Genomic DNA, 26890 nt, shown 5'->3' with positions numbered 1-26890 from the left:
CATGAAGCTTTTGTCAGTTCTACTATATATATATATATATATATATATATATATATATATATAGAGAGAGAGAGAGAGAGAGAGAGAGAGAGAGAGAGAGAGAGAGAGAGAGAGAGAGGGTGAATGAATATATCAGATTCTTGAGGTATGAGATAAAACACATCCAGCAGTTGAAACTGCTATTAGGTATAAACATTTAAATATTTTCAAAAGTAGATGTAATGAAGGATTAATAATTGCATGTATTCAACACAATCATTCCATTCAATTAAATTTAATAATTATTGTATCAAATCGAGGACACTTAATGTCTTCCCCGTACATCTAAAACAGTTCAATCATCACATATATAATAAAATGTATACAAATATTTGTAATGATTAAGAAGAGCTTGTTTCCTAAAAAGAAACACTTGCATAATATATCATATCAGAGCAAAGTTGTTTTAAAAAAAAAAAATCGTGCCAACACTTATTTAACATGATTTTCATTTAACATAAAAAATTATAATTATAATAAAATCATGGAAGTTTCATAGTTTTAGAGTATTTTAAATCCTAATGTTAATATTTCCTGTGGCACAACCATAATATGTCAACACCGTCTTAAAATATCTGTGCGTTTTAGCACAGCGTGGCTAGGCAACATCTGTCACAGGAATTAGAAGAATTGGAATCATAGCCAATACCAGTTGCAGAACAAAATGAGGCAATTTGGTCTGACATAAAAAATAGACCCGGAAGGAATCCAAAGTCAAATAAACATTTGAATGTGAATAAAATGTTTATAAACCTATCAATTGTTTGTTTTTTTTTGTTATAAAGCTGTTATTGATTGATTCAATGTATTTGAGAGCTAATATGACTACAAGTTCAAGATTTTGTCACAAGTCACATATGGGTCACCTCTGTCAGATAATACTTTAGTATACTTTCTATACTATCAAGAATTGTTGGTCATATGTGAAAACGTAATCTGTAAAAGATTTTGATAGCTGTTTAATGTAAAGGAAAAATTCTATTATACAAGCCTATAAAAGCACATATATAAATGTTTATAATATTAATATATATGCATATTGATAATTTTCTTGAGGGCTCTGTTAGCCTCAGTGATAATTTGTTTTTGTTTTATAGGTCTAGCATAATGTGAGTGCAAATTACTTTGTTTTCATTGTCTGATGGTTTTGACACTAATAAGTGATGGCACTAACAAGTTTCCTTGCAAATATAACCTTTTGCAGCATAGTGAGTGTGTGGTATGCGGGTGCATGTGCATAGTGGACCAAACCCCTCTGAGGCAAATGAGAGGGGGTTCAATCTTTCAAAAATAAACAATTCTTTATGTTGCATCTTTAATGGGTATTATGATTTCATGGCATATTATTATACTATGTCAGAGAACATTACCTTTGTCAACACTAATTTATTCCCATGCTGGGCTGATTAGGGAGTGCGGGACCCTCTGTCTGTTTAGGTCACTCTCAAAGTATACGTACATAAATATCAACTGTGACATGAATGAATGTTTATCTTCAGGTTAAAAAAAGGTCACAGAATAATTTGAATTTACATACAATACACACCTGACTGTAAATTATAAGAAATACAAATTAAATTGACAACCTGTGTTCCACAGTAATCTCGTAACAAAGCAGCCAGAAGAGCATTAGAGATGACAACCTCTTCAGAAGAATACAGTTGAGAATGAACTCTTCCTATGATGGTGGCTGTGTATTTTCCCAAATCCAGAGAAGCAGATTAGTCTTTGGCTCGTCTTCATTAGTTGCAGCAGAATGAACTGACATCTGGCCTGATCATACAATGGTGCAACCTAGAACCATACAAAATACAACTCCCAGATAGATAAAAAAGCACATCAGTTGAAGTTGACACATCAGTCTTTTAAGCCTTCAAACTTCTGCGGTTTTGTAGCTTCCATAAAAACTGTACATGATAGTCATAAGAAGCATATTGTGTGGAGGCAAACAATACAAAACACTTCTCGCGTGCCTAGTAACACCATCAGCACATACAAGAGCTCACTAATCATATGTGATTAATCTCTTGAACTTTAATTTTTGATTTTATGTGAAGAGTATATTTCACGCTGTAAAGTCTCATCTCCCAGAATCCAAGAGTTTTACAGATGCAGCCCCTAATCCAGGTCTCTCTGTTAAATATACAGAATGGATTAGGGTGAAAGCCCCTTCAGTTATGACACTGGCCTTTAACCATTAATTTATCCCTGTAACCTCACCAGTTCATCTGCATACTGAAACTGGTCACTGTTCTCGTACTCCAGCATATCAAGCGCAACCTCACAACTCTCCTTGACAACACGCTCACTGTCTTTGCGATAGCGCTGCAGCACAGCCAGACAGTCCTCTTTGCCGATGGAGCCAAGGGCCTCTGCCGCCTCGTGCCGGACCATGGGGTTCTCACCGGCAGACTCCAGGGCTGCACTCAGCGCCGGAACCGATGCCGGGTGCTGCATCTGACCCAGGACGTAACCGATCTCATGACGGAACAGAGCACTTGAGCACTGCAGGCCTGAAGACAAAGATGTCACACAGGTTATCCTTTATACATTGGACATAAGTCAAACAAAGGTTTAATCATTACAAAGCTCTTTCTCTGAGATGCTGAGAGAAAGTTTTCAGAATACATGCAGGTCAGTTTTGCACTGAATGTAAATTAATTACAAGATTACTGATATGAAATATAAGCATCAGCTCATTAAATGATACGAACTATGTTAAGACTTGCGGGAGGTGGGAGGGGGAATATTTGCTCTTTGTTTGCCTGAACCAGACTCCAGATCTTCATGCAATATTATTGTAATGCGCTCTACTGGAAACATGTCAAAATCATGAATTCATCACGGCCCTGTGACTCTGTAACACATCAGAGCCTAAAAACGAATCACACACTGACCCATACTGAAGTTTTGGAGTGCATCTAGAAATAAAAGGAGTTTAAAGAACTCATTCAGCCAGAATTTTATTTTTAGATTTTTTTTATCAGCATGTAAGTGGTGGAAAAACTATATCACAAACTGTGAGGGTGAGACGATTTCTAAATAAATGCAAACCTGGGCATTTCTGTGCTGGAATTTCTTTGTTAACAACTGAAACCTTGACTGCTACCATATGTCCATCTATTTAGATCAAAACCTAATTCATAATTGTGTGTTCTACTTCCTACTGAATTGTGAACGTTGTTAATACCTTCCAACACGTTTTTTCACAATTTCAGGTAAAAACTAAATGAATCATGTAAAACGTATGCATGTTTATGAAGCAGAATTTATAAGTGTTGTGTTAAAAAAACACAATACTTGTGCAAGATCCAGGACTATAGTGTGTAGAATAACGTGAATGTCACTGTTGTGTGAGACAACAAAAACCTCTATATATTGTTTAGACCATTAGGTGTAATGTCCAGCCTTTTTTCCCATTATTCATTTAATTAGTTTCACAGGTTGAAGACTGAAGTTTAAAACTGAACCATGAAAAGTTACAAAGGTCTAGTGTTACTGTTGTGTTGTTTTGAATGCATGCAGTGATACAACTGCAGTTTTAAGTATAGTATCCTACCATCTCCCAGTGCCAGGACAGCCTCCTCGTTGCCCAGGTTACGCAAGGCAAACATAGCCCGGTAGCGTTCAAAGAGTGGCAGACTCTCGTTCAGCAGGGCGGAGCGCAGCTCTGACACACTTTTATTCACTGATGGGGGCGCCGGGTCAACAGAGCAGTATGGGTTATTATCGGTACTTCCATCCTCTAACTGTTTCTCTCCTCTACTCTGCAGCCACTCCAGACGACGAACAGCCAACTGACACGTCTCTGCAACCTGCAGGGAGGGAGGAAAAGAAAAGATTCAGAACAGGTATCATGCTGAATACGAGACTGTATTTTGTTTGAGTAGCCGTATGTATGAAGATATGCTTTTGGCTATTTGGTAGTATAATGCACTTAATATTGAAGCTACGCTCGTTTGATATTAACCTTTGAGGCAAATAATCTTAATCTATGAATTTTTGAAATCAAGTTACTCGAGTTACTCAGCCATGCAAGTGTTTATCAAGGAGACATTTTTCTATTGCCCCATAATGAGTGTGTGGTATTTACCTGATACCTGTCAAACCATCAGCTCCTACTTTGCATCTTTGAGAACAGCTGTCAAAGCAGGTATGGCCTGTCTGTCCTGCATCTGTCTCAAGTGTTTCAAGTATAAACTAGACTGATGTCACTGCCTTGGAATTTACTGGCTAAGTGTTATGTTCTTACCTCAATGACAGGGTCTTGACTGTACTCTTTTAGTAGGTCCAGAACCACTGGATCACCAATTGCTCCCAGAGCCTCTCCTATAAACACAGATAGTCAGAGGGACAGACACAGAACTGCTGCTTCCAGTTTCCATGTAGATTGTGTGTATTATTTGTCAGCGCACTACTAAAGATGCACACCATGTATTTTAGCATAATAGTATAAAGTCCCAGTTCAGTTCAGCCATAGATCAGGCAGCACACACCATTCTCCTGTACATGATTATGTTAAAACTGAACTGTCTTTGTTTACTTTGTAGGAAGTAAAAATATTCGATTTTCATACAATCAGACAAACTATAGACCAACCAGTGATTAGTACAGACACACACAAAACCAGAGAACATGTTGATGTGCTGAACCAGGAGTTCTCAGTAGTATTTACAAAAGTATTATATGAGCAATCAGTAGTGTTTACATTATTACACCACTACTCACTACCACTGCTCATAACATGAGTGCCCTGTAGAGAGTTGTGACTGTTTGTAATTAGGTGTACACTTATACACAGACAAATTAATGTAAAGATATGCAATTCGGTATGTGCATAAAGCATGAATATATATTTGCATATATACGTTTAAGACACAAACGACTTCCCAAAGCATACGTGTTAATTATTTTAGTAATGAAGTAATTCAATCAATTATTAGGATAACAAATAACTTTGCCCCATCAAATACCATTAGTGTCAATCAATTAAATTATATTTGTAAAGCCCATATTCAAAAATCAGAGTTTGTCTCACAAGGTGGGACATACTCTGTCATTAACTATCAGCAAGAGACAGAAAAACTACCCCCCAAAAAACCCTATTAACAGTGGAAAAATGTCAGAGAGAGCCACATGAGGGCCAGACAGTGGTTACCTTTAAGAACATGAACATTCTAGTTGGTTAATAATGAATGTGTGGTATTAACCTGCTTCATGTCGAACCATCGGCTCCTGCTGTGCATCTTTGAGAACAGCTGTCAAAGCAGGTATGGCCTGTCTGTCCTGCATCTGTCCCAGGCAGTAGGCCAACTCATGCTTCAGCAGGGCAGACTCATCAGAGAAGGCCTTACTGATCCAGTTTATAGCTTCAGTACCTAAAATCCAGAATATGGATAGAATCAGTTCACAGTTAAAATGAAATAAACAATACAGACTAGGGCTGCACGATATATCGAAAATGTATTGTGTGTATATATATGTATTGCAAAAGAGTGCTCAAACTGCGATAGTTGTTGCTCCTCTTCGGAGCACTGGCTCTCTCTGAGGTTTCTACGTTTTTTCCCTGTTAATAGGTTGCTTTTTTTGTAGTTTTTCTTTACGCTTGTTGAGGGTTAAGAGCAGAGGATGTCAAACCTCGTTATGCTCTATGAGACAAATTGTGATTTGTGAACATGGGCTGTACAAATGAGAGGGTACAATATATGATTAAATATCCCGACAGATGGACAATAACAAAAAGCTGGCGTGAGCTGTGAACAGCAGAAACTCCCCTACTTATATGTTATCTGTTATTATGGTGTCTGTTGTCATTCATACACACCATGACTGAGGCATTCACTATTTATCTGTCCTTTTTATATACAGTCTATGGTCCCAGTGCTTAAACTGAAATGTCTCAACCTGAAAACATGGAAAGGACAGAGGAATTTATCTAAATTTACCACTGATATGATGATTGGACCAGAGTATATGCATGGGATAGATTTTTGATATTAAAATCATGATGACGTGTTTTCAAGTTTGACTCAAAAACATGCAAACTCCTCCACTGGGTACCACCGCCCTCTGACAGATTCAATGTCAGGTTTTTGGAGTAGATTAATGTAAATATAACGGCTCTCATCAAACTGGCTAATCTTAGATCTAAAGCTCACTTTGCAACTGAGCACTGACTGAGTAAATTGGCTATTTGGCTTGATGTAGAATCTTATGGTCCTTTATTTCATCGCTCATTTTTTCTAAAGGATTGGTTGATGTTGTGTGGACGTTTACCTCCAAGGTTCCTCAGGGTAAATAAGGCTCTGAAGCGCCGGGTCAGGTCCTGTTTTGGGTTCACCAGAACCTGTCCCACTGCTTCCACTTTATCCTCACTGGCCATACTACACACAGGAAGACACACAGCTGCGTTACAGCCAGATGTGGACTGAAGACATGTACACAAACATACATCTCTGGGTATGTGGACACATTCCACCCAAGCACAATACACAACCTCATACTGACGTGACAGCAAGCAGCACTTTGTTTCACATTTCAACATATGCCACTTTGTAATGGACTTAGTTTTGAGGATTTAGAGACGATCATATAAACAATTCTACTACCAGTCTGGTTTGCATTATTTAACTGGCTAACACTGAGTATTTAACTTCTGGTTTGTGCTTCAAGGGAGTCAAAGGCTGGTGGTGTGAGTGGACGCTGCTCTGGTCACATAACGCAGCGACCAGCCTCGTATGACTGGACCAGCTGTGGTTACAAAACGCTGAGCCGGCTGAAGCTAACTGTTAGCTTCCTCAGTTACACTTCCGCCACGTTAACCCCGGTTAAACATGCCTCTCAATGACTCACCTACACAACGTGATTCCCAAACACCAGCAGGGTGGACGGAGCAGAAGTGTTAAGATCTTCAGAGACAATACACACAGCTCTGGATACCGACTACTATTGATGCTGCTGCACGCGTCCCGGACCGGCTACTTCCGCCTCTTCTTCTTCGCCTGCGAGGCTTCACGGCAGCTGGCCTCCAAACAGTTGCATTACTGCCCCCTTCAGTTTTCACGCCCCTTCTCCCCCTTCTCACTTTAGGAAAAGTCATCACAGTTCAGGCTAGAAGAATGGCATTTTAGGGTATTTTTTCTGCTGTCAAATGTCAAAAGGTTCATGTTTGACCGTAGAGCAGTAGGGTTAGGGTGAGGGTGATCACCAGATGGTGCCCTCCGTTCCCACTGGTCTGATACAGGTTGTCTCCCTCTCCCCTCCTGCCAGCAGCTGCTTACAGTTTTTCACAATTGTTAACACACGTTTTTCAAAACAATAACGGCTTTCTCAAAACTGCACACAGAAAACTGAAAACCTCACACACAAAATGCTAAACCTGACACTCCCTTTGCAAGATGACTCATTGCCATCAAAATGGAACTCGTGTTTTCATTTGGTACACACAGCCATGTTTTCAAATGACACACACATACCATTTATTGAGAACACACAACTAAGCATTTGCTTACACACTTCCAAGCATTTACAGCACACTGAAGTGCAAAATTGAAAACACAATCATCAAAATGGAACACACCATATGAATGACTGACTCTGGAGAATTAGCCATTTCTCCTTTTGTAAACTGTCTCAGTGTAGGCCTACTTTTTTCATAGTCAAACATAAAACAGCACACAAAAAGGTTTATTTCAGTACACACAGAGAACAGTACAGTACTGACACAGACAGCATGATAATGCAAGTTACAGTATTGACACAGAGAGGTCAACACAGTGGGCTACAGTGAGACACTGTAGAAAAGGAACAATATTGGATTACAGGTACAATACATGCATGTGTCAGTGCTCAATGTTTGGTACTAACAAGCACAAACTCTCTCCGTAACTCCTCGATGCGTCTGGGTTCTGTTTGAATGGGACCCTGTTCACTTGTTTCCTCCGCATGGCATTCCTGTGAAGAATACCGTCCAATGTAGAGAGGCTGACGGTCTGGACGTTTCTAAATGTAGCATGGTCAGCCAGTATCCTAGTTTTTATTTGTCTGAGTGTGATAGCGTTGTTCTCATGAACCATATCTACAATTTCAGTCTCCTGTTCGGCTGTGAACATGCGTGTTCTTCCTCCACGGTGTGGTTCTCTTTCAGTCCTGCAAAATATAAATACTGTGAGCACACTGTATTCTATTCTATTCTATTGTTCATCAAACAAAACAGAGGCTGAAGGCACTTTTATGCTGCAATCCTGATTGCAAATTGCTCAACAGACCTGAATGTTTAGAGATTTGAGTATTTGTGTGTTGTAGGTTGATGCTTTGACATTTTAGGGTGAGAAGTGTGTGCAACAACTGAACATTGTGTGTAGTGTTTTGACAACAAGGTGATGTGTAATTGAAATCAGAGTGTAAAGAAGGAAAGTCAGAGTCTAATGAGATAAGGGAGTGTGAAGTAGTGCCAAATTGGGTCAAGCTATTGGTACATTAAGTGAATGTTGTGCAAATTGTGCCGAGTTTTTGCTTTTTGTGTGTTAACAACTGTGAAAAACTGTAAATGGGTTCAGTTTTGACTCCCTTGTATTTTGTTGTGATCCATTGATAACATGTTTACTTCCAAACACTTCCTACACGGCTGTCTCCACTGACATAAACAATCCATGGGCCTTAGTTTTTGGCCATTTCTAACCATATTGGTGTTTGGTGCATCTGAGTATGAATTGAATGATTCAGTTGTTCCTGATGCATGTGTGGCAGCGATTTAATTCTGTTTGGGAGGCACAGCATATTGTGGAGCTAGGTGAGATCTTTTTTATTTGTTCCAAAGAGAAGATAAGTGTTTTCACCTCGAGAACAGAGTTGGCAGTTTTTTCCTTTAGGCTTTAGTGATGTTGTCCCTTTTCGGTTTTCTTTTCTTTTCTCTGACAGTGCTTTGGCAAAGTGGTCAGTGTCAAATGTCTTTTGACAGTTATTTAGGGATCATGTGTACAGAGGCCCTTAAGTAACGATAAGTTATTTTATTTGTTTGTCTAGAAATGAATTGTTTGCACATCATAATTACCGTGTGACAAGTTAATATCTGCATGGTAAAGGCCTAAAGCCACAAGCCACTTTATAGAAGACACTTTATAGCAGCCAGAATTTCAATATGACATTCCAAGGTCAAAATAAAAGTTGGTTAGCTGAGTTCTCCCTCCATCACGGTGGCTGTAGGCATCTGAAATCACTGACTCAGATACATTTTTTGTAAAAATAAATCACCATTTGGAACCAAAGGGGTTCTGTGCTTGTCCGTGGGAATGTGGCGACCTGCTCGCAGGTCGACTTGCAAAAAAACCCTGTTTGTTCAGTACATAAAAACCTGCTGCAAGCTGCATGAAAACAAGAGGTGAGTTTCTTAGTTAGAATGATAAGGCAGTCAGAGGGAAAGCTCTGTGAGGTTAGTTATTCCCTTAAGTGTAGGGGTGGCTAACATTAAAACTTCTGTTGGCTCCATTGTTTGCCTCCGTATGTGTTTGTGCCTTGGTGGTTGTTGCTGCTCTCTTAATGGTTCCTTTGTGTTCCCTAGTTGTCCATGTTGTGGCCTCAGTTTCAGGTATTATTGATGCTTCCTCACAGGAAATTCACCAAATCACAGTTGATCAGAAAAATGGGGACTCCTGGGGCAATTTCTGGGCTTACTTATTTAAAATGAGTTACTTTTGTTACAGTTTGGGGTAGTGAGGAGGAGTGAGTAAAGTAAGTTAAAAGATTGCTTTGGACAGGGTGAGGCAGGAATATGAAATGCAAAACGGAAAAATAAGATATGGTATTGAAGGATAACATTTTATTATCAGCAGCAAAAATTTGATTTGGTTAAACAGGGCATGCTTGTGCAAATTGGTTGTCTAAGATGAGCTTGGACTACTGGCAGAAAAAGGTCTCTTGTTCGATGCTGGTTCGACTCCACAGTTCGACTCCACGGAGTTTCAACAAAAACTTACCTGGATGGAATAACAACAAAAGACAAACCTGGATCTGTCCAAAAAATCAAAAGACTATTCTCCCTACCCTGTCTAGTGCCCCTGAGCAAGGCACCTTACTCCCCCAAAATCTGCCCACTGCTCTGTGTGTCCTGCACCAGATGGGATAAAAGCAGAGGACAAATTTCCCTCAATTGCATGAGTGTGTCTGTGCATGTTTGTGCATGTGTGTGGGATAAATAAAAATGTATCTTATCTTATCTTATCTTATCTTGTGTCTCTTCAGCAGCAGTCTGGTTTGTTGTTAGCAGTAATTTGTGTTTGATTCCTGCGTTTACTGACAGAGATACTGACACATTTTTTTCTATGCTTGATGCAGGTGAGGGGCCAGCTGGATTCAGAGCGCACTTTGTTGCTCCAGTGCCTATTAACCAGTAAGGCTTCCCATTCTACAATATTCTTCAGTATTGTTATGTTTATACTGCACTAACCAGATCTACTGGTCTTTGTTACATCAAGCCTATACCTTAAACACTACACACCTGAGGGGTTATGTCCAAATTCCCACAGAATAAGTTGCTGTGTCCCCTCCTGTTAGATGTTTGTTTGCTCTCTCTCTTTTCCTTTTTTTCTAGCAGTTGCTGAGGTGTTGGCAGCACAGACTAGGTATTCTTAATTTACTGATGTTGGGTAAAATTAACTCATGCTCCTCGTTAGTTCTGTTTTATATCCGCATAGCAGGCATGTCCTTTTTTTTTTAAAGGAGGGGACGACCTCTGCCCTGCTTCCTGTCCTCCTGCTTCTGTCTGTCTCCATTTCAGCTGCACTTTCCCCCCCCTCATAATAGTTTAATATTTCTAGTGCTTTTCAAGAGACTTGTCATGGGTAAAACATTTTGAACAAATAAATGCAGCAAGCAGCTGCTTATGTGCCTTAAGATTTCAGGGGTCTCATTTCTAAAACACTGCGTGGGATTCGTACTAAAAGTGTACATACGCACACCTGAAGTCAATGTTAACTCTATTAATCACAGTCCACCTGGAAACGTTCGTACGTGGATCTGCCTCTAAATCCGCCCTCCACACGCCCACTTTCAACCATAAGTGGTCAATGCAAAGTACGACATGAATATTAAATTATGAAGCTGACCAATGGGCTTCCACCGTGAGTCCTGACGGAGTCACGGCATCAAGTGATGTAAAGAGGAAGCGAAACTTTCTGACACTGACATCGAGGTGTTTGTTAGTGAGGTGGATGTGAAGGGACAGCAGTGATGTCACTAAAAAAGAAAACACACTGATACTCTGCTGCTGCTGCAGTGGATAACACAATGTATGAGAGTGAAGACTATAGAAAGAACGATCCAATTCAAAGGTGGGAGCATTAAAAAAACACGCTCTCAGAATGTGAGGGAACTTGTTGTATTGTCTGTTCGTATTTTATTCATCCAAAGCTGCAAGATTATTAAATTCAGAGACAGCTGTGATGTCCCCAGTCTATAGAATTCAACGGAATTATTATTATATGCTTGTGTTTGTACTGGGATGGTTCGGTTCCGTCGGTCGATCAGTGTGATACTGGACTCAGTTCAGCACAAAGATTTTGACCAAGAAACATGTTGGGAATGGAGACTGTGTGAAGAGTTTTGTAAAAGTGGCTTCAGCATTGACTGATACAAAAAACAGAACTGTAATAAGAGAGTGAGGATCTGTGGTATTGTGGGTGAGAGTCAGTGTGGAGGCAGAGGATGGATGCACAGTCAACAAACTTACTCGGGTTTGTTTTGTTTTTTTTTCAAATCAAAATCTGTTTATTGAAGGATTTTTAAGTGCAATGCTGAATGGACATTACAGAGACAGGAGGTAAAGACGAGTACAACAATCAACACCAATGTGTCCAGACAGACATGGATTGGGCAATAAAACTTCAGGAACAAACAAAACAAAAAAAAAACACAAGGTAACAACAGAAAAAGGAAAGCAGAAAAAACCCAAATGCAACGTTATACAGAAAAGAAAGAAAATATATCAAATAAAATCTTTTGTGTCGTTTTTAATGTTAAAGATAGTTTGCATGGACCATATGATACTTACTCCGTGTTTTAATTTGATTTCACTTATCGGTGAGGCTTAAATTTGTGTTTTTTGTTTTTTTTGTTTACTTGTTTACTCTGTACTCCTTGTATTTACAGTTGATATATTTCAATTAACAACTATAGCAAGAATCCAGGCACGGCTTACTGTTTCGTTTCATTAATGACATCTTATCATTGTCACTCTTGCATCACATGTCTACGATGCTGTTGTGCTGTTATAGCTACACCTACAGGCTGTTATAGCTACAGCTACAGGCATCAGCACAACCGAACAAGCAGTCCAGAGAATTTTCCTGTTGTTGTGACCACGTCTGACCCAGACAATCTCCTGCTACGTGCTTCAGAAGGGAAAGGGAAACTCAGGAATATAAAAAATCATAAAACATTTGTAGCTATAGCCTTGCATGCCCAGTTCCAGCAAGGCCTATGATTCAAACAACCCACAGGATCGAACAGTGGACCTGTTTTTAAATGACATCATGTAGGTCAGTCTTTGCCAAGTGATTATATCCAGGCTGTGAAGTTTGACCAGTGTCAAAGTGATTAATAATTAAGCTCACAGTCACCTGCACAGATTCACATACCAGCACCATTAACCTAGCTCTACAACACAGAGTCGGAGGAACTCACAAACAGGAGAGACACTGTAGGACCGAGTGTCTGAAAGAAAACAACAACATCTGCAAGACTGATATCAACATGTCAGCTGCTCTTACCACAGGTCTGAACCTTTTTTTACTTACCTTTATCTTTGCTCGTAGGCTCAGTAACCGACTGACTCTATAACGAGCTTTATTTTCCAGCACGTGAAAAGCTGTTTTTTATGGACTGCTATCCAGACCTCTTGGAACAGGAACAAAAGGAAAGAAGCAAAACATACAGATCATATTGTCATAACATTTAGTTCATTTGAAGTAACCAGGGTAAGGCAACTAATTTGGTCTCACTAAAAAAGTCAAACTATCCTTTTACCTGCAGCCTTCATGGGCAAAACAAAAGCTTTTGCTTTGAACATCCATTTGTCAAGTGGTGCAGTAAGGAAAAAGGCAACAGCAAAGGAAAAATTGTAAGTAGTGAAAAAAAAGTAAAGAAAAAACAGAGAGGGCACAGTTGTGCTTTCTAAAGCATTTGTACAGTACATCATTTTAATACAGGGCATGGTCCTGAGCTATAATGGACATAATCAAAAATGCTAATAAAAATGAAACAAAGAGCAGAATAAATGTAACTGACAGCAACAGATCAGTGAATACACACACAGCATATATTAAGTAGCTTTTCTTCACTCTGTCAACCACTACTGTGTACAGTCAAATCAACCCTGAGCCTTCTAATCCAATGCACCTCTCCTCTCTCTATACAAACAAGTGACAGTGAAAGGGTTTCTCATCAGTTTAAATGATACAATATGTATTTTTAAGTCCTAATTAACATATGTTCAACAGCCTAAACTTTCTTACATATAAAGTTTTACATAATTTTTTTATGCATGACCAGAGCTTATTCTAGGTCAACTCCAAAAGCAACGTACATAATATGTGTCCCTGCTGCCTGTGAAAAAATGACAGACGCAATAGTCTCATTTCTACTATTTCATCATCAGACTAGAAAAGCGCTATATAAATACAAATCCATTTACCAAATCCATTTATTTCAGAATGTTGTTTGTCATTGACATTCTGCCATCCTCCATCGTGTTGAGTTACAGTTGGCACCCCTACCTTTGTACTTTTAAATTCAACTTACATTACTTTATCGCACTTTGAAGAGTTTTGAAACTGTTGAGAATGGTGTGTCTGTCCTCAAGACGGTGACATTCTACACTTGGTTTGCAGGGAGCAGCTCCACTGGATTCACCACTGCAGCACCGCCCAGTAAAGGCTTCAGTCTTGATGCTGCTGACATCGCTGTGGTCGTCATTTATTTTATCTTTGTAATGGCCGTAGGAATCTGGGTAAGAAGGGACTGAGCCCACTTTATACATTCTTCAATATTCAATATTATTAAAGTATCCAAAATCACGTTCATGGAGAATGTGCTATACTCTGACAAAGAACCAAATAGGCCTTGAAATGTTGCAGTTTTACATGCAGTCTCTATGTGGCATGCAGTACAAGTTTTTTAAATCAATTCAAATTCAAAACAACTTTATTTGTCCCCGGAGGGCAATTCTAAGGCACATAGAGCAAGTCAAACCAAGAAGGAAAACAATGATGACATTAGTGCAATTTCCACGGACAGTTAAAAATCAGTGCAGTATACAAAAATTATAAAGTAAGAGAAGTGTGCATGAATGTAAAAGGACGGTGAACAGGGTAACGACTCTGAGAACTGATTGTAAGAACGTACAATCCCTCCTTGGGGGGAGAGTGCAAATAGAGTGTATTACTTTAGTCTGTGATTGGGTGGGGGTGTTAGGAGTTAAGGACAGCCCTTGGAAAAAAGGTTGCCCTTCTCTTCTGATTATAAATACATACAAATATTAAGTAGATTCTGAGTATTGTTGTTAATGGCTGGATCTGTCTCTGTCTCATCTACAGTCATCAGTACGAGCCAATCGCAGCACTGTAGGGGGCTACTTCTTGGCAGGCCGTTCAATGACCTGGTGGCCTGTAAGTACTGGTCATGCTGGTATGCATGTTTATCCCTCTGCTTGATGGTAATGTGCTCTATGCTCCAATGCTCTACATTCATGTCAGAACAGTTATTCTGAGACAGTCAGTGGTCAGCATTGATAAGTTTGATTATGGAACTTAATTCCTGAGCTTTATGACGAATACAAATAACAAAATATTAATGTTACAAATAGGTGACAACATCGACAAAGCTATTATTTAGCTTTATATAGCAATCAATCTTCACACATTAAAAGTACAGAGATAAAAAACATACAGACTTTGTTTAAGTGATTCCAAAAACAAGATGTGTACCTTGTGTCATGTTTGCCATGATCATGTTTTTTGAGGCCAGTTTGCCAAATGTGATCTGGCAAACATGAGCCGTTATTGTCTGTACACATAGAGAATGTGCATGCCAAAATGGCTTGCGCATACAGTACAGTTTACAGCACTGCATATCTTCATCATCACATAACTCATCCCTAAACTACAGTAGGTGTGGCTCTTTGAGTTAGTAAAATGTGAAAATAATTATTAATATTCTAAACTCTAATGTTATTTGGATTTTCATTGTTTAAACATTTGAACTCATCCTCAACCCTTCATCCACAAATATTCCGCTAAAAACTCCATTATCTGATTTACAAGAGACACTTTTCAAAGGAGTCGAATGAAGCTTTGAGGGACAGTTGTATTGAGGCTTCTGGTGAAACCTGCTCAAAAACACACCTGTTCACAATCTGCAGTCTGTGTCTCTGTCCAGCAGAAGGCAGCGGTGCTGCTGCACAGAGACAAACAACTCACTTATTTCAGTAGGTTAATTTAGTATCTGTTCCTGTAGCTCCTTAGTTGTTACCCCCATTGTCTTCTTGTCCGGCATTTACATATTGATATGGTTTATATACTCAGTAAGTGTATTGTGGTGTCCGAACAATTTGAATAATTACGTCTAATTACAGTTTTTCTCGATTGCTTAAGCACGATTTTCAAAACAGGGCCCGGTGTTTCAAAACACTTAACACAATTGGCACAACCACACACCCAATCAGCAGAACACCTCAGATCCTTTGCAAAATGAAACAGTCTTGTAAAAACTATACACTAATTTATCAAAACCATATTTTGTTACCATATGAAACACACATGCTTCATATGACTTAATTTTGTTTGAACCAGTTACACACTGCTGTTGCTAACCTAAAACACTTTTAGCAATTCCAGTTCTCATTGATTAGAGTCATGTAAGTGAAGTACACAGAGAAAGTGCAAATAGACAATAAATTCTACACAACACCAATGATGCTGCAGACTCATGAAAATAGAATTTATTTCTCTCCATATACCTAAATCCGTCAACATGTCAACATGGAGAATCACAACAAAACATTTACATTTACAGTAGTGTGCATAACACTGTAAGCTCAGCAAATATCAGACAAACAGAAAATTCAGTATCCAGTTCAGGTTTCAATGAGGACTACCTGAGCCTGGGGTCTGAGATCGTATACCCCCCACCCCCATGCAGAGAAAAACTCTTTGATTGGGTTTAGAAACTGAGAGCATGGTGGAAGGTATAGTACTGTAAACTGTGGATGGTGTTGAAACCAGTTCTGGACCAGAGCAGAGCATGTGGTTTACTGCTGTGACGATGTTGTGCAATCGCTCAAAAAATGTGAGAATGTGAGGTGTGTTGTAAGGGCCCCTACTGGCGTGACGGAGGAGGACCCCATTCTGTGTAATGGCAGCGCAAAGGGTGATGTTACCCCCACGTTGCCCTGGGACACTGATTATAGCCCTGTGGCCAATGATATTTCTGCCTCTCCTTCTTACCTTTGTCAGGTTGAACCCTGCCTCATCTATGGATATGAATTCATGCAGGATTTCCTCAGCATCCATCTGTAAAACTCTCTGAAATACAGTGAAAGACAAGATTGTGTAGTTCAGCATAGGTCTGGTATACAGTACATTTACATGATAAAGGTTATTTGTGCAGTATGCAACATCACAGTGCTAAAGTGAACAATACATACATCCACATACTAATGCCGCAACCTTCTACTACTCTGTGGATTCCCCCTCTCACCTTCACTCTTCTTATTTTTTGAGCACGAGCTCCATTTTGGTTGAAGTCAGGTAAACTCAGCTGCTGCTTCAACCTGATTGGTGTGTCTACAATTAAGCAGTCATGTGTTTGCACACCTGATGGCTGTGTTTAACCAATTGGCTCATAGGGTGGTCATTTGACAGTCAGTGCTTAGGAATTACAAGGAAGTGACATCTTCATATACTTCTGTGTCTAATGTATACAAGTGTGTTTAGTGTTTTGCATCTGGGCTCATGTTATGCTCCTTGAGTGTAAGGTTTTGATAATTGTGTAATACTTTTGATTTTAGTGTTTAAGCAATTGAAAAAAACTGTAAGTCTACCAATTTATTGTTCTGAAATTTTTAACAAAAAAGCTTTTGCTGTCATTGTGTATTGCCTGTGTGTGATTTCAGATTGGAGCCTCACTGATGTCAAGTAATGTCGGCAGTGGTTTGTTCATTGGTCTAGCTGGAACAGGAGCAGCTGGAGGCATCGCAGTTGGAGGGTTTGAATGGAATGTAAGAAACATGGTTGAGGATGTTATATGATGTGTGGCATTAAGCCATCAGACAAGTGGTTCTGCCACATCAGACCAAAGGGCTGTGTTGCAGCTCACCTCAGAGTCTCCCTCTGATTACATGACTTCCCTGTTCTGCAGAGTCATTGTTCATTGTTGTGAATCCTCTCATGATTCATCTCAAGATCATCATTGGACTTGTTCATTTCATCCCATTATGTTCTCGGTGTAGCGTTTGTGTAATTTAAAAATGTTGATTACAGAAAGGGGATCTCAATTCACTCAATGATTTGAATACCAGTGTGTAGTGTCAATCGTGTGATATCCTTTGTGTACTGTATTCAGTGTCTCAGCTGTTCAACGGCACATGATACTTCAGAGTGTTTCTTGAAAACACTCCTACACTCTTGAAATGTGTGTGTTTGTGCAGGCAGCCTGGGTCCTGGTGGCTCTGGGTTGGATCTTTATCCCTGTCTACATCTCTGCTAGTGTGGTGACCATGCCTGAATATCTGGCCAAACGCTTTGGAGGCCAGAGGATACGCATCTACATGTCTGTCCTCTCACTCATCCTCTACATTTTCACCAAAATATCTGTAAGACATAAACACATTTATGGATAGTCTTTTATTCAGTGCCATACAAATGAGGTACAATCCAACACAGTGTGTGTGTGTGTGTGTGTGTGTGTGTGTGTGTGTGTGTGTGTGTTACCCAGACAGATATATTTTCAGGTGCATTGTTCATCCAGGTATCAATGGGCTGGGATCTCTATGTGTCCACAGCCATACTGCTGCTGGTCACCGCTGCCTACACTATAGCAGGTAAGCACCCACACACATATTTTCAGAAATTCAATATTTATGTACATTACGTATTTATTTTATGGGGACTAGCTTTTTGTCCATGAAAGAAAAGTTATCATCAAGTGACTGTAACAGATGTGTTTTGTCCGTAGGTGGTTTGGCAGCAGTGATCTACACAGATGCTCTCCAGACTGTGATCATGGTTGGGGGAGCATTTGCATTAATGTTCATTGGTAGGGTGCAGTCAAACACAGACACACAAACACACACACATGCATGCACACACACACACACACACACACACACACACACACCCCACACACACACACACCACACACACACACACACACACACACACACACACACACACACACACACACACACACACACACACACACACACACAAACACACACACACACACACACACACACACACACACACACACACACACACACACACACACACACACACATGTTTCCATGTTAAATATTTCACAGAATATAACTACTTGTTAATAATAAATAATAACAATAATAGTGTTATCTGTATTTCTTCCAGCATTCGAAAAAGTCGGCTGGTACGAGGGCCTTGTGGACCGTTACATGTCAGCTGTTCCCTCAGTGACAGTCGCCAACACCACCTGCCACCTGCCTCGTAGTGATGCCTTCCACATGTTCAGAAACCCTGTGACAGCGGACATACCCTGGCCCGGTCTGGTGTTTGGGCTCACAGTGCTGTCTACATGGGTGTGGTGCACTGATCAGGTGAGTTTTTGTACACTCATACATATTGCTCCAGCTAACTATAGGTACAAAGGGGGGTGCATCTGTGTGGGCCACTTAGGACACAGTCCTCAGGGGAGGGGCACTAGGGGGGAGGTATGCAGTAGCCCTTTGTCGATTGCCTCTCCATGTGTGTCAGATGCCTACAGACCAAACACTTTCTCACTCACACATGCGCATGTCAATTATGCAATGTAGTGTAATGTTGATACACACTATATTGAAAAACAATCCTGGTTGCAGTGCACATACAAATTTGCAATCTTTTGCATTTGCTTCTGCTAATTTCCGTATTTTCCAACGAATATAGGTTCTCACTAGAGAGAATAGGATTACTTCGGATTTTCTCACTTTTTATATTTTTTTCAGTTGACTTCATGAATGCTGTAATTCAGCTATGCTGATTGAGCTAAACTGTTCGTGTTGTTTGGGGTTTAGCCAATCGAAACAAAGTTAATGGAGGCTTGGTACTCTATTAAGTTTTGATGTAGTAGTTAGGATAAAGAATGTGTTCAGTCAAAGTCCTCGTAAGTACAAAATGACCAATGTGTGTGTGTGTGTGTTTGTGTTCAGGTTATAGTTCAGAGATCTCTGTCGGCCAAGTCTTTGTCTCATGCCAAAGGAGGCAGTGTGTTGGGAGGCTACCTCAAACTTCTGCCCATGTTCTTCATCGTGATGCCAGGCATGATCAGCCGAGCATTGTTCCCAGGTCAGTCTGTCGGCCTCTTTCTATTAGACTGTAATCAATCAATCAATCAATCAAAATGGATTTGTAAAGCCCATATTCACAAATCACAATTTGTCTCACTGGGCTTTAACAAGGTGTGAGATCCTCTGCCCTTAACCCTCAACAAGAGAAAGGAAAAACTATTTAAAAAAGCCACATGTGAGGGATCCCTCTCCCAGGACAGACAGAATTGTAGTAGATGTCAAGTGTAAAGGAGAACATCAGAAAGATAAGGGTATTAGCAGCATTGATTAGAATAAACATTTTGAAGCATAAGTGAAAGTCAATGAATTGATGGATTATTGTCAGTAATGGTCGATTATCTGAGGAAAAATATTATATATTAAGCAGTCTTGTTGTAATCATAGTCCATGGTCAGCAGCCACAACGATCATGATCCACCATCAAGATACCAGATGCCACTATAGTCCAAAGTCATTGTCCACTTCCGCCATCAGGATCCACCATCAGCTGCCACCTCGATGGTGTTCCACCACCATTATCAAATGGTTTTGTAAGTCGAAGGTTCTTTATGTTGAAGCACGTTCACCTCATCAAACCAGTCTTTCAAAGACCATCATTCCTCCAGGTATCTGTGGAGAGGTTTGGAGGGCCTGTGGTCAGAGGGGATCCTGGTCTTAGTGCTGAAATCTTAAAGTGAGACTCAGGACAGTCAGTAAATATTCCAATATAAATGATCACCTAATATAGTTTAATATAATTTATTAAAATCAAATGGCTTGCAACTGAATGTAGGCGTGATTCAAATATGTATTCCTGACTAAGTAGTTTTAAGAAGTGTAGTCATATGCTTGCATTCCGTCAACACTGGCAAAATCTTTGCCCTTCTCCTGCTTACTCCACTTTAATATGTTATCAATGTACCTGTAAGCCATATCAATGAGATCATTACAACCTTAAACAGTGTTACTCCACTATTGTGTGTCAATGTTTAGCTTCAGCAGGGTGGCTGGTGAATGACTGAATCAGGATTTTCCTGCTCAGATAATCCAGCACCACAACCACATGCTCAACTCAGCCCGACTGCTGCTGAAACCAGCTCTGTTAGCAGCTCCACCCTCAACACTTCCTTTATACGCCAAACTTCATGACACTTTTTGGCCCCTTCCAGCTTTGTGGATTTATTCATGCATCAAAGTGGCAGCTACATAATGGTTAAAATTAATATAATGTCAGTCAGTGCTATGTAATGTTAGTTTTGGATTTGGATGTACACTTTATATGTCTCTCTCTTTGCTACTGTCATGATACAGCATACTGTACTTACAGCACTGTGAAAGTATACATGTGGCATCAGATCATGTTAACACAATTTCATTACTTCTGGATTTCATCATTTAACAGCTTTATGCCCAACATTTTTCCAGCACACTTCACTTCCAGTCTATACGTATGGTATGTATAGATAACTGCACAAGTATTGAAATTAAGGTAAAGATTTTGGCCTGTGTAAAAAAACATTTGGGAAGCACCCCTTAAAAATGTTTGTAATTCTTCTTGTTTTCTTTTAAATGTGTCTAGAACTTGACTGGAGTCCACCTGTAGCAAACTGAACTCATAGTACAGATAGTTTTTTCAAAAATACATATGGTACCATCACCCACACTGTATGTCAGGAGAGAACCAAGCCACGGGGCTAGGGAACTTTATAGACTGAAAACTGCAATAAGGCACAGGTCAGGGGGTAATAGTATTTGTAAAGCTTTGAGAAGAAATGGCATCTGATTGTGGTGGCAGCTGATCGAGGACTATTAATTTGACTGCTTGATACTGTATACTCAGATACTCTTCCATTACTGACCATAACTCAATTTATTTACTTTCCATTATATTTAAAATGTTTATTCTAGTCAATGTTGTAAATACTCTTATTTTGCTGATTTTCTCCATTAAACATCATATATTGCACTTCCTTCCTCTGTTGAGGGTTAAGGGCAGAGGATGTCACACCCTGTTACATTATATGTCATATGCTCTATGAGACCAATTGTGATTTGTGAATATGGGCTAGGCAAATCAAATTTCATTGATGCACTGAAGAGTGGCCTTAATTATGAAATGGAGAAGGTTTGGAACCCCCAGGACTCTGATAGTCTGACCAAACTGCATAAGTGACTTGCAGTGAAAAGGGCCTTGTATTCATAAATTATGAAAAAAATATGTCACTTAATCATTTTATGTCATTGAATGTAGAATAGATTTATGGGCAAAAAAAAGAAGTCTATTAAATCAATTTAAGATGAAATCTACAGCAAAATAAAAGCGTGAAGGGCTTTGTGAAGCCACCATAGCCAAATGATGTTTCACATTTTCTCTTTGTGTTTGTAGATGAGATAGGTTGTGTGGATCCAGTGGTGTGTCAGAGCGTGTGTGGAGCTTCAGTAGGTTGCTCCAATATCGCCTACCCAAAACTAGTGGTAGAGCTAATGCCTGTGGGTGAGTCACACACACACATGATGCAATGTTTGTGTCAATCATGCACTCATAATATAAGTCTTATATGATGAAAGTGATGCTGGCAGACAGAACTCAAATCAACACATTATTTTCAGAGCATCTTACCAGCTGATGGACTTTGTTTAGTAGCCACGGAAATGGCTCATCTGTCACCTGTTTATCTGGCCCTTTAAGTCAAGTCTGCCACGTGAATTTGTGTTTTTAACCTTACACTGTGAGTCAGAAAACCAGTTTCAGTTAAAAGCTAAAGCTGTAGCAGGATTGTTGTCGAGGCAAAACTGGCAACCAATCAAAAAACACTGTCGTTCCACAACCGTGTCTCCAAACCTCTGTCTTTTCCTTGTTTCTGAACACCTTTTTAAGTCATGAAGAAGAAATGTAAGGAGAAGATGTGAGGAGAATAGGAAGCGTTTAAAAGATTTTAGTTTCTGATGACATGGCACAGCTGGACCAGTGTCACTGTTCTTCTGTGGCCTTGCTCACCTCTGATGTCCTCTCATATGACAAAACTTAATGCACAATATTGATCTCTAAATATTATCCCTAAAATGAATTGCTAGACAAACAACCTTGTTTGAGCATTTAGTTCAAACTAACACATTCTTATCTACCTAGAAGCCTTCAGTCGGTTCAATAGAGGATAAATAAAGTTTCAGTAAAGTGGTGTTTCAGCTGCTGTCGCCTGGTCGTAGATGAAGAACTGCTTAGTGGGGGGGTGGACGCGTCTCTCCATAGGAAACCCCTGTCTCTCTCGCTCCGTGCTCATGAAGGGGACAGGCTGTCGTGTAGGAAGACATTCTGTTATGTTCTGTGTGTGTTGTCAGGTTCATCACATTATTTATTTTGTTTCCCATGTTTTAACTTCACATGTTCGGAGACGTGGATTCACCAGCTGAATGTCGAGCACTTAGTAAAAGCTTTGCTGATTGAAGAAGTGAAACGGATAAAAAAATATGTTCTCGTTTTTGTTGATTTCTATACTTTTCATCAATATTGTTAAAAAGTTAAAACATCTGATATTTCACCATGAGTGAAACATCTGTTTGATTCTTCTCTCTGTGTAGGTCTTCGCGGCCTGATGATAGCAGTGATGTTAGCAGCTCTGATGTCATCTCTGACCTCCATATTCAACAGCAGCTCCACTCTGTTCACACTGGACCTCTACCACAGAGCCAGGCCGAAGGCTACAGAGATGGAACTCATGATTGTTGGAAGGTATGGATTTAAATATCAACCAGAAAAACTCACGCAAGAGTCAGAGAGATTCACCTGTAAAATACTCAACCAAAGAACCGAACATTCATAAAATTCTGAAAATACCCTCAAATGACTGTAAGCGCAGATCCCTCCTGAGTGTTTTCTTTAGCTCTTACCTCACTGCATGCTCTGTGTGCCTCCGGCAACTCGTCTCTCTCCGCCATGCAGATATTCTCCACTGCTGAGGAAAAACAGTTCTGGCAAAAACAACCAATTACCATTGCTTTCAACAATGGTAATTGGCATGTCCCTGATCTCTTCCTGAATGTTTATCACTGTAAATTGCCATTTGGAGGAGTAAGTGAGGCCCTTTTGGAAGAATCCAGGAAACTGCATTTCCCCTTCACACACAAACACACACACACACACATCCGCTCCTTATGCACACACATCACCTCTTCACCAAATCTGTATAAAAGAGCATGCATGCGAATGTTTCTTTGTCTTTCACATCTTTACACATAGGTAAAACTTGCACAAAGCACAATCACAACTTACACAATATTTTTGTCTTTGTTTACATTTAGAAGCTGTTATGTCAAAAACATCTTGTAATTATTACAGTCAATTGAACATAAGACCAGGCTCCTCATAAATGAATGGAAGAGAGCCATAACTGCACTTCAGTCAGGAATATTTTGTCATGATTTACCCATTTATACCACAAATGGGAATATAGTTTGGGCTGTGATTGGTGGGTGACTGACGACCACCCATAAACCAATAGCTGACAGCTTATGACAGCTGAGCACATGCCTCCGTGTCCTGCATGAACTAACACGATGCTGAATTTCACAGAAAAACTGTATGTATAAAATCATAATACTTACACCTCTACTACTCATGTGTAAGGTTTCACAGCACTCTTGTTATTTAAAGCTCAGTAACAGCTCTCTAAAATGTTACCATCAGCTCCTCCCACCACAGCCCTGAACTAATGTTTATGTTTGAATTTATGTCTGATGTTTGGATATGTTTTTTTAGAGTGTTCATCCTGGCCTTGGTGTGTGTCAGTATTCTGTGGATTCCAATCATCCAATCAGCAAACAGTGGGCTGCTGTTTGATTATATCCAGTCAGTGACCAGCTGTCTTGCTCCGCCCATTACAGCTGTATTCCTTATGGCTATCTTCTGGCCACGTGCCAATGAGCAAGTAAGTCTTCTTCTTCTCTAAATTCTTAAGAGTGAAAAGCAATGTGAAAAGAAAATCTGTATCTACCTATTTTTCTGGATCCATTCCAAAATTGTACAAGTTCCTCCCGGGTCATGCCCCACCTCTCCACACAATTGCATGCAATGACAAACAGTCATACAGATACCAATCAAACATTACCTCCCCAGCAGAGCTATTATAATATTTCATCAAGATGTCATCATGATGTCATTTATACCATATGATGCCAGGTCCCTATGACGCTGTATTTAAAATGATGTGTACTTTGTGTGTCTCAGGGTGCCTTCTGGGGTCTGATGGGTGGACTAGTGGTGGGACTGATCCGCATGGTTCTGGAGTTCTCCTACAGGCCTCCCTCCTGTGGTCAGCCTGATCATCGGCCTGCTATCCTGGCCGATGTCCACTACCTGTACTTTGCTCTGATCCTGCTGGCTCTCACCTGCCTTGTGATTGCTGCTGTCAGCTTGGCCACTGCCCCAATACCTAAAGAACATGTAAGGAACACGCCTTGCATTAACCTCATTCATGTTGTCGTCCGTAAAATGAGAAACAGACATGATAAATAAGCTGTGTGTCTGTTACAATGTTTGCAGAGATAAAGGTTAGCTGATGGCTGTACACCACATTAAATATCCTGTAGTCTCTTGACACTAATCAGTACTGCCATCAGTCCCTGAAAGTATGGACTATTACATCCTTCATAAAGGTGCTCTATTTCATGTCAATATCCAAGTACCTGCAACAGGATCTCACCTCCTGAGCAGTGAGGTGACAAAAACATAGGAAACAAAAACAGAACTGTTGACATGGTAACCTACTGCAGTAGAAAAGTGCTGACATAGGAAACCTTGTATCATCTCTTCATTTGGTTGGGAGACAACGGCAGTTTTTGTGATTGATTTACAGTTAATGAAGCATGAGCATTTTTTTTTTAGGATTAACGCAGGAGCAAACACCACTTCTTCTCTTTCTCTGCCCCCCAGCTGCACCGGCTGACCTGGTGGTCCAGATACAGCAAGGAGCCTCGGCTTGACCTCACAGGACCCCCGTTAACTCCAGAGCCAGCGGACTCTGATCACAGCGGCGAGCCTGAGCGTTCGCCAGATTCCTGGTGGCGGAGAGCTGCTATGCGTCTCTGTGGTCTGACTGGTCCCAACACTGGCTCTGCACCGCCAGTGACTGAAACTAATGAGCTGAACTCCCTACAGGAGAATCCTTTCTGGAGAAGATTCTGCAACATTAATGCTCTGCTGCTCCTGACTGTTAATGTTTTCCTCTGGGGATACATGGCTTAATGTAGTCAGGAAATACTGAACACAATGTTTTCACTAATGTTAGACTTGAGTATTGGCATTTGGTCATGAGTTTGAAATGAAAGCCTTGATTCAGTGGATACTGGTTAAACCAGTCAGTTGCTGTGCTGAATCTGTATTTGATGGAACAACAGACATTTTTATCTAATAACTGTTCATGGTGCACTCTGATTTAACCACTGACAAGGCCTATGACTGACTTACTCTGGAATCACGTTTTAAAAACTGCCCTGTCTGAGCGGCATTCGAGCACTTATTCTTACTCGCCTCTCAGAGGTGGGGGAGCCAAAATAAATGGAGAATCATGGAGAAGATCAGAAGGGCTGTGTTGTGAACTCAATGTTGTGCTCATTCTCAAATAATGGAGCCTTTTAGCCCCCTCCACTAAAACTGTAATCCCTCATTGCTATGTGATTATTTTAGCTCATCCATTGGCCTTATTTAAAGTTGTATTCAGGCTAAAAATAAATCGGAGTTTGGATTCGGATCAGGAAGCAGATGCACACCAAAACTAATGAATGGATCTTGATATCTTTGAGTGTCTGATATTTGGTGCAGCTTATTTTAAGTAAAGGGGACTGTTGGGTCTTGGCAGAAGTACAAACTCTACTTAGTACCACTCTAGTTATAGTTATGGAAAACTGATACATCTCAGCATCAAACCTTTGCCAAACAAATCTCACAAAACAACCTTAAATTATAAAAAACTACAAAATAGGTTTGCAAAAAACAAATAACAGAAGCAGATATGTTAATATTGTAATTTGTCGATTCAAGTGGCTTCCATGGCAATGTCAAAGCTTTTAAGGTGGATGGGTTATTGTTCGGAGCTCCTGATAGTGTCCCTGGCAAATGGCATCTATTTGTTATGCTGACCTGTCCTTGCACAAATATTGTTGATCTTCCAATTTAAATAAACTTTGCAATGTTTGATAAAATCTGATATTCTGCTTTATCGATATTTCAGTTTTCCAAAATGAAAGCTTCTACTTGTATTGAAATCTCTCAGCATATCAAAAGTATTATCGTTAAATTATTGTGGAGTT

At 40.0% G+C, this 26890-nt stretch overlaps 2 protein-coding genes across 2 annotated transcripts; one reads left to right on the top strand and one right to left on the bottom strand.

The window, feature by feature from the left end:
• Positions 1 to 1337: 1337 nt before the first annotated feature.
• Positions 1338 to 7010, bottom strand: dohh (deoxyhypusine hydroxylase/monooxygenase). Its single transcript, XM_061078192.1, has 6 exons — positions 6892 to 7010; positions 6316 to 6422; positions 5250 to 5417; positions 4292 to 4368; positions 3599 to 3854; positions 1338 to 2552 (listed from the first exon to the last, which is right to left on the bottom strand). The coding sequence occupies exons 2-6, from the start codon at positions 6419 to 6421 to the stop codon at positions 2242 to 2244; spliced, it is 918 nt and encodes a 305-aa protein (XP_060934175.1). The 5' UTR covers position 6422; positions 6892 to 7010; the 3' UTR covers positions 1338 to 2241.
• Positions 7011 to 12690: 5680 nt separating this feature from the next.
• slc5a9 (solute carrier family 5 member 9) lies at positions 12691 to 26787 on the top strand. The gene is made up of 14 exons (XM_061077731.1): positions 12691 to 12808; positions 13923 to 14041; positions 14628 to 14699; positions 17204 to 17308; positions 17738 to 17902; positions 18025 to 18130; positions 18265 to 18345; positions 18672 to 18877; positions 19469 to 19604; positions 21972 to 22079; positions 23165 to 23315; positions 24342 to 24510; positions 24810 to 25025; positions 25515 to 26787. The coding sequence occupies exons 1-14, from the start codon at positions 12787 to 12789 to the stop codon at positions 25824 to 25826; spliced, it is 1968 nt and encodes a 655-aa protein (XP_060933714.1). The 5' UTR covers positions 12691 to 12786; the 3' UTR covers positions 25827 to 26787.
• The last annotated feature ends 103 nt before the right edge of the window (positions 26788 to 26890 follow it).

Source organism: Limanda limanda, chromosome 9, assembly GCF_963576545.1.
Source record: "Limanda limanda chromosome 9, fLimLim1.1, whole genome shotgun sequence".
Lineage (NCBI taxonomy): Eukaryota > Metazoa > Chordata > Actinopteri > Pleuronectiformes > Pleuronectidae > Limanda > Limanda limanda.
The sequence above is the reverse complement of the archived record's forward strand: the minus strand, read 5'-3'. Positions and strand labels throughout refer to the sequence as shown.

Excerpts from the sequence above, each read along its gene's own strand:
- slc5a9 (XM_061077731.1), top strand. The coding sequence starts at position 12,787 with ATGTCAGCTGCTCTTACCACAG. Across the intron at positions 12,809-13,922 it reads GTCAGCTGCTCTTACCACAG|GGAGCAGCTCCACTGGATTC; the intron begins GTCTGAACCTTT and ends CTTGGTTTGCAG. Across the intron at positions 14,700-17,203 it reads GTTCAATGACCTGGTGGCCT|ATTGGAGCCTCACTGATGTC; the intron begins GTAAGTACTGGT and ends GTGTGATTTCAG.
- dohh (XM_061078192.1), bottom strand. The coding sequence starts at position 6,421 with ATGGCCAGTGAGGATAAAGTGGAAGCAGTGGGACAGGTTCTGGTGAAC. Across the intron at positions 4,369-5,249 it reads GATGGTTCGACATGAAGCAG|GAGAGGCTCTGGGAGCAATT; the intron begins GTTAATACCACA and ends CTGTGTTTATAG. Across the intron at positions 3,855-4,291 it reads GTCAAGACCCTGTCATTGAG|GTTGCAGAGACGTGTCAGTT; the intron begins GTAAGAACATAA and ends CCCTCCCTGCAG.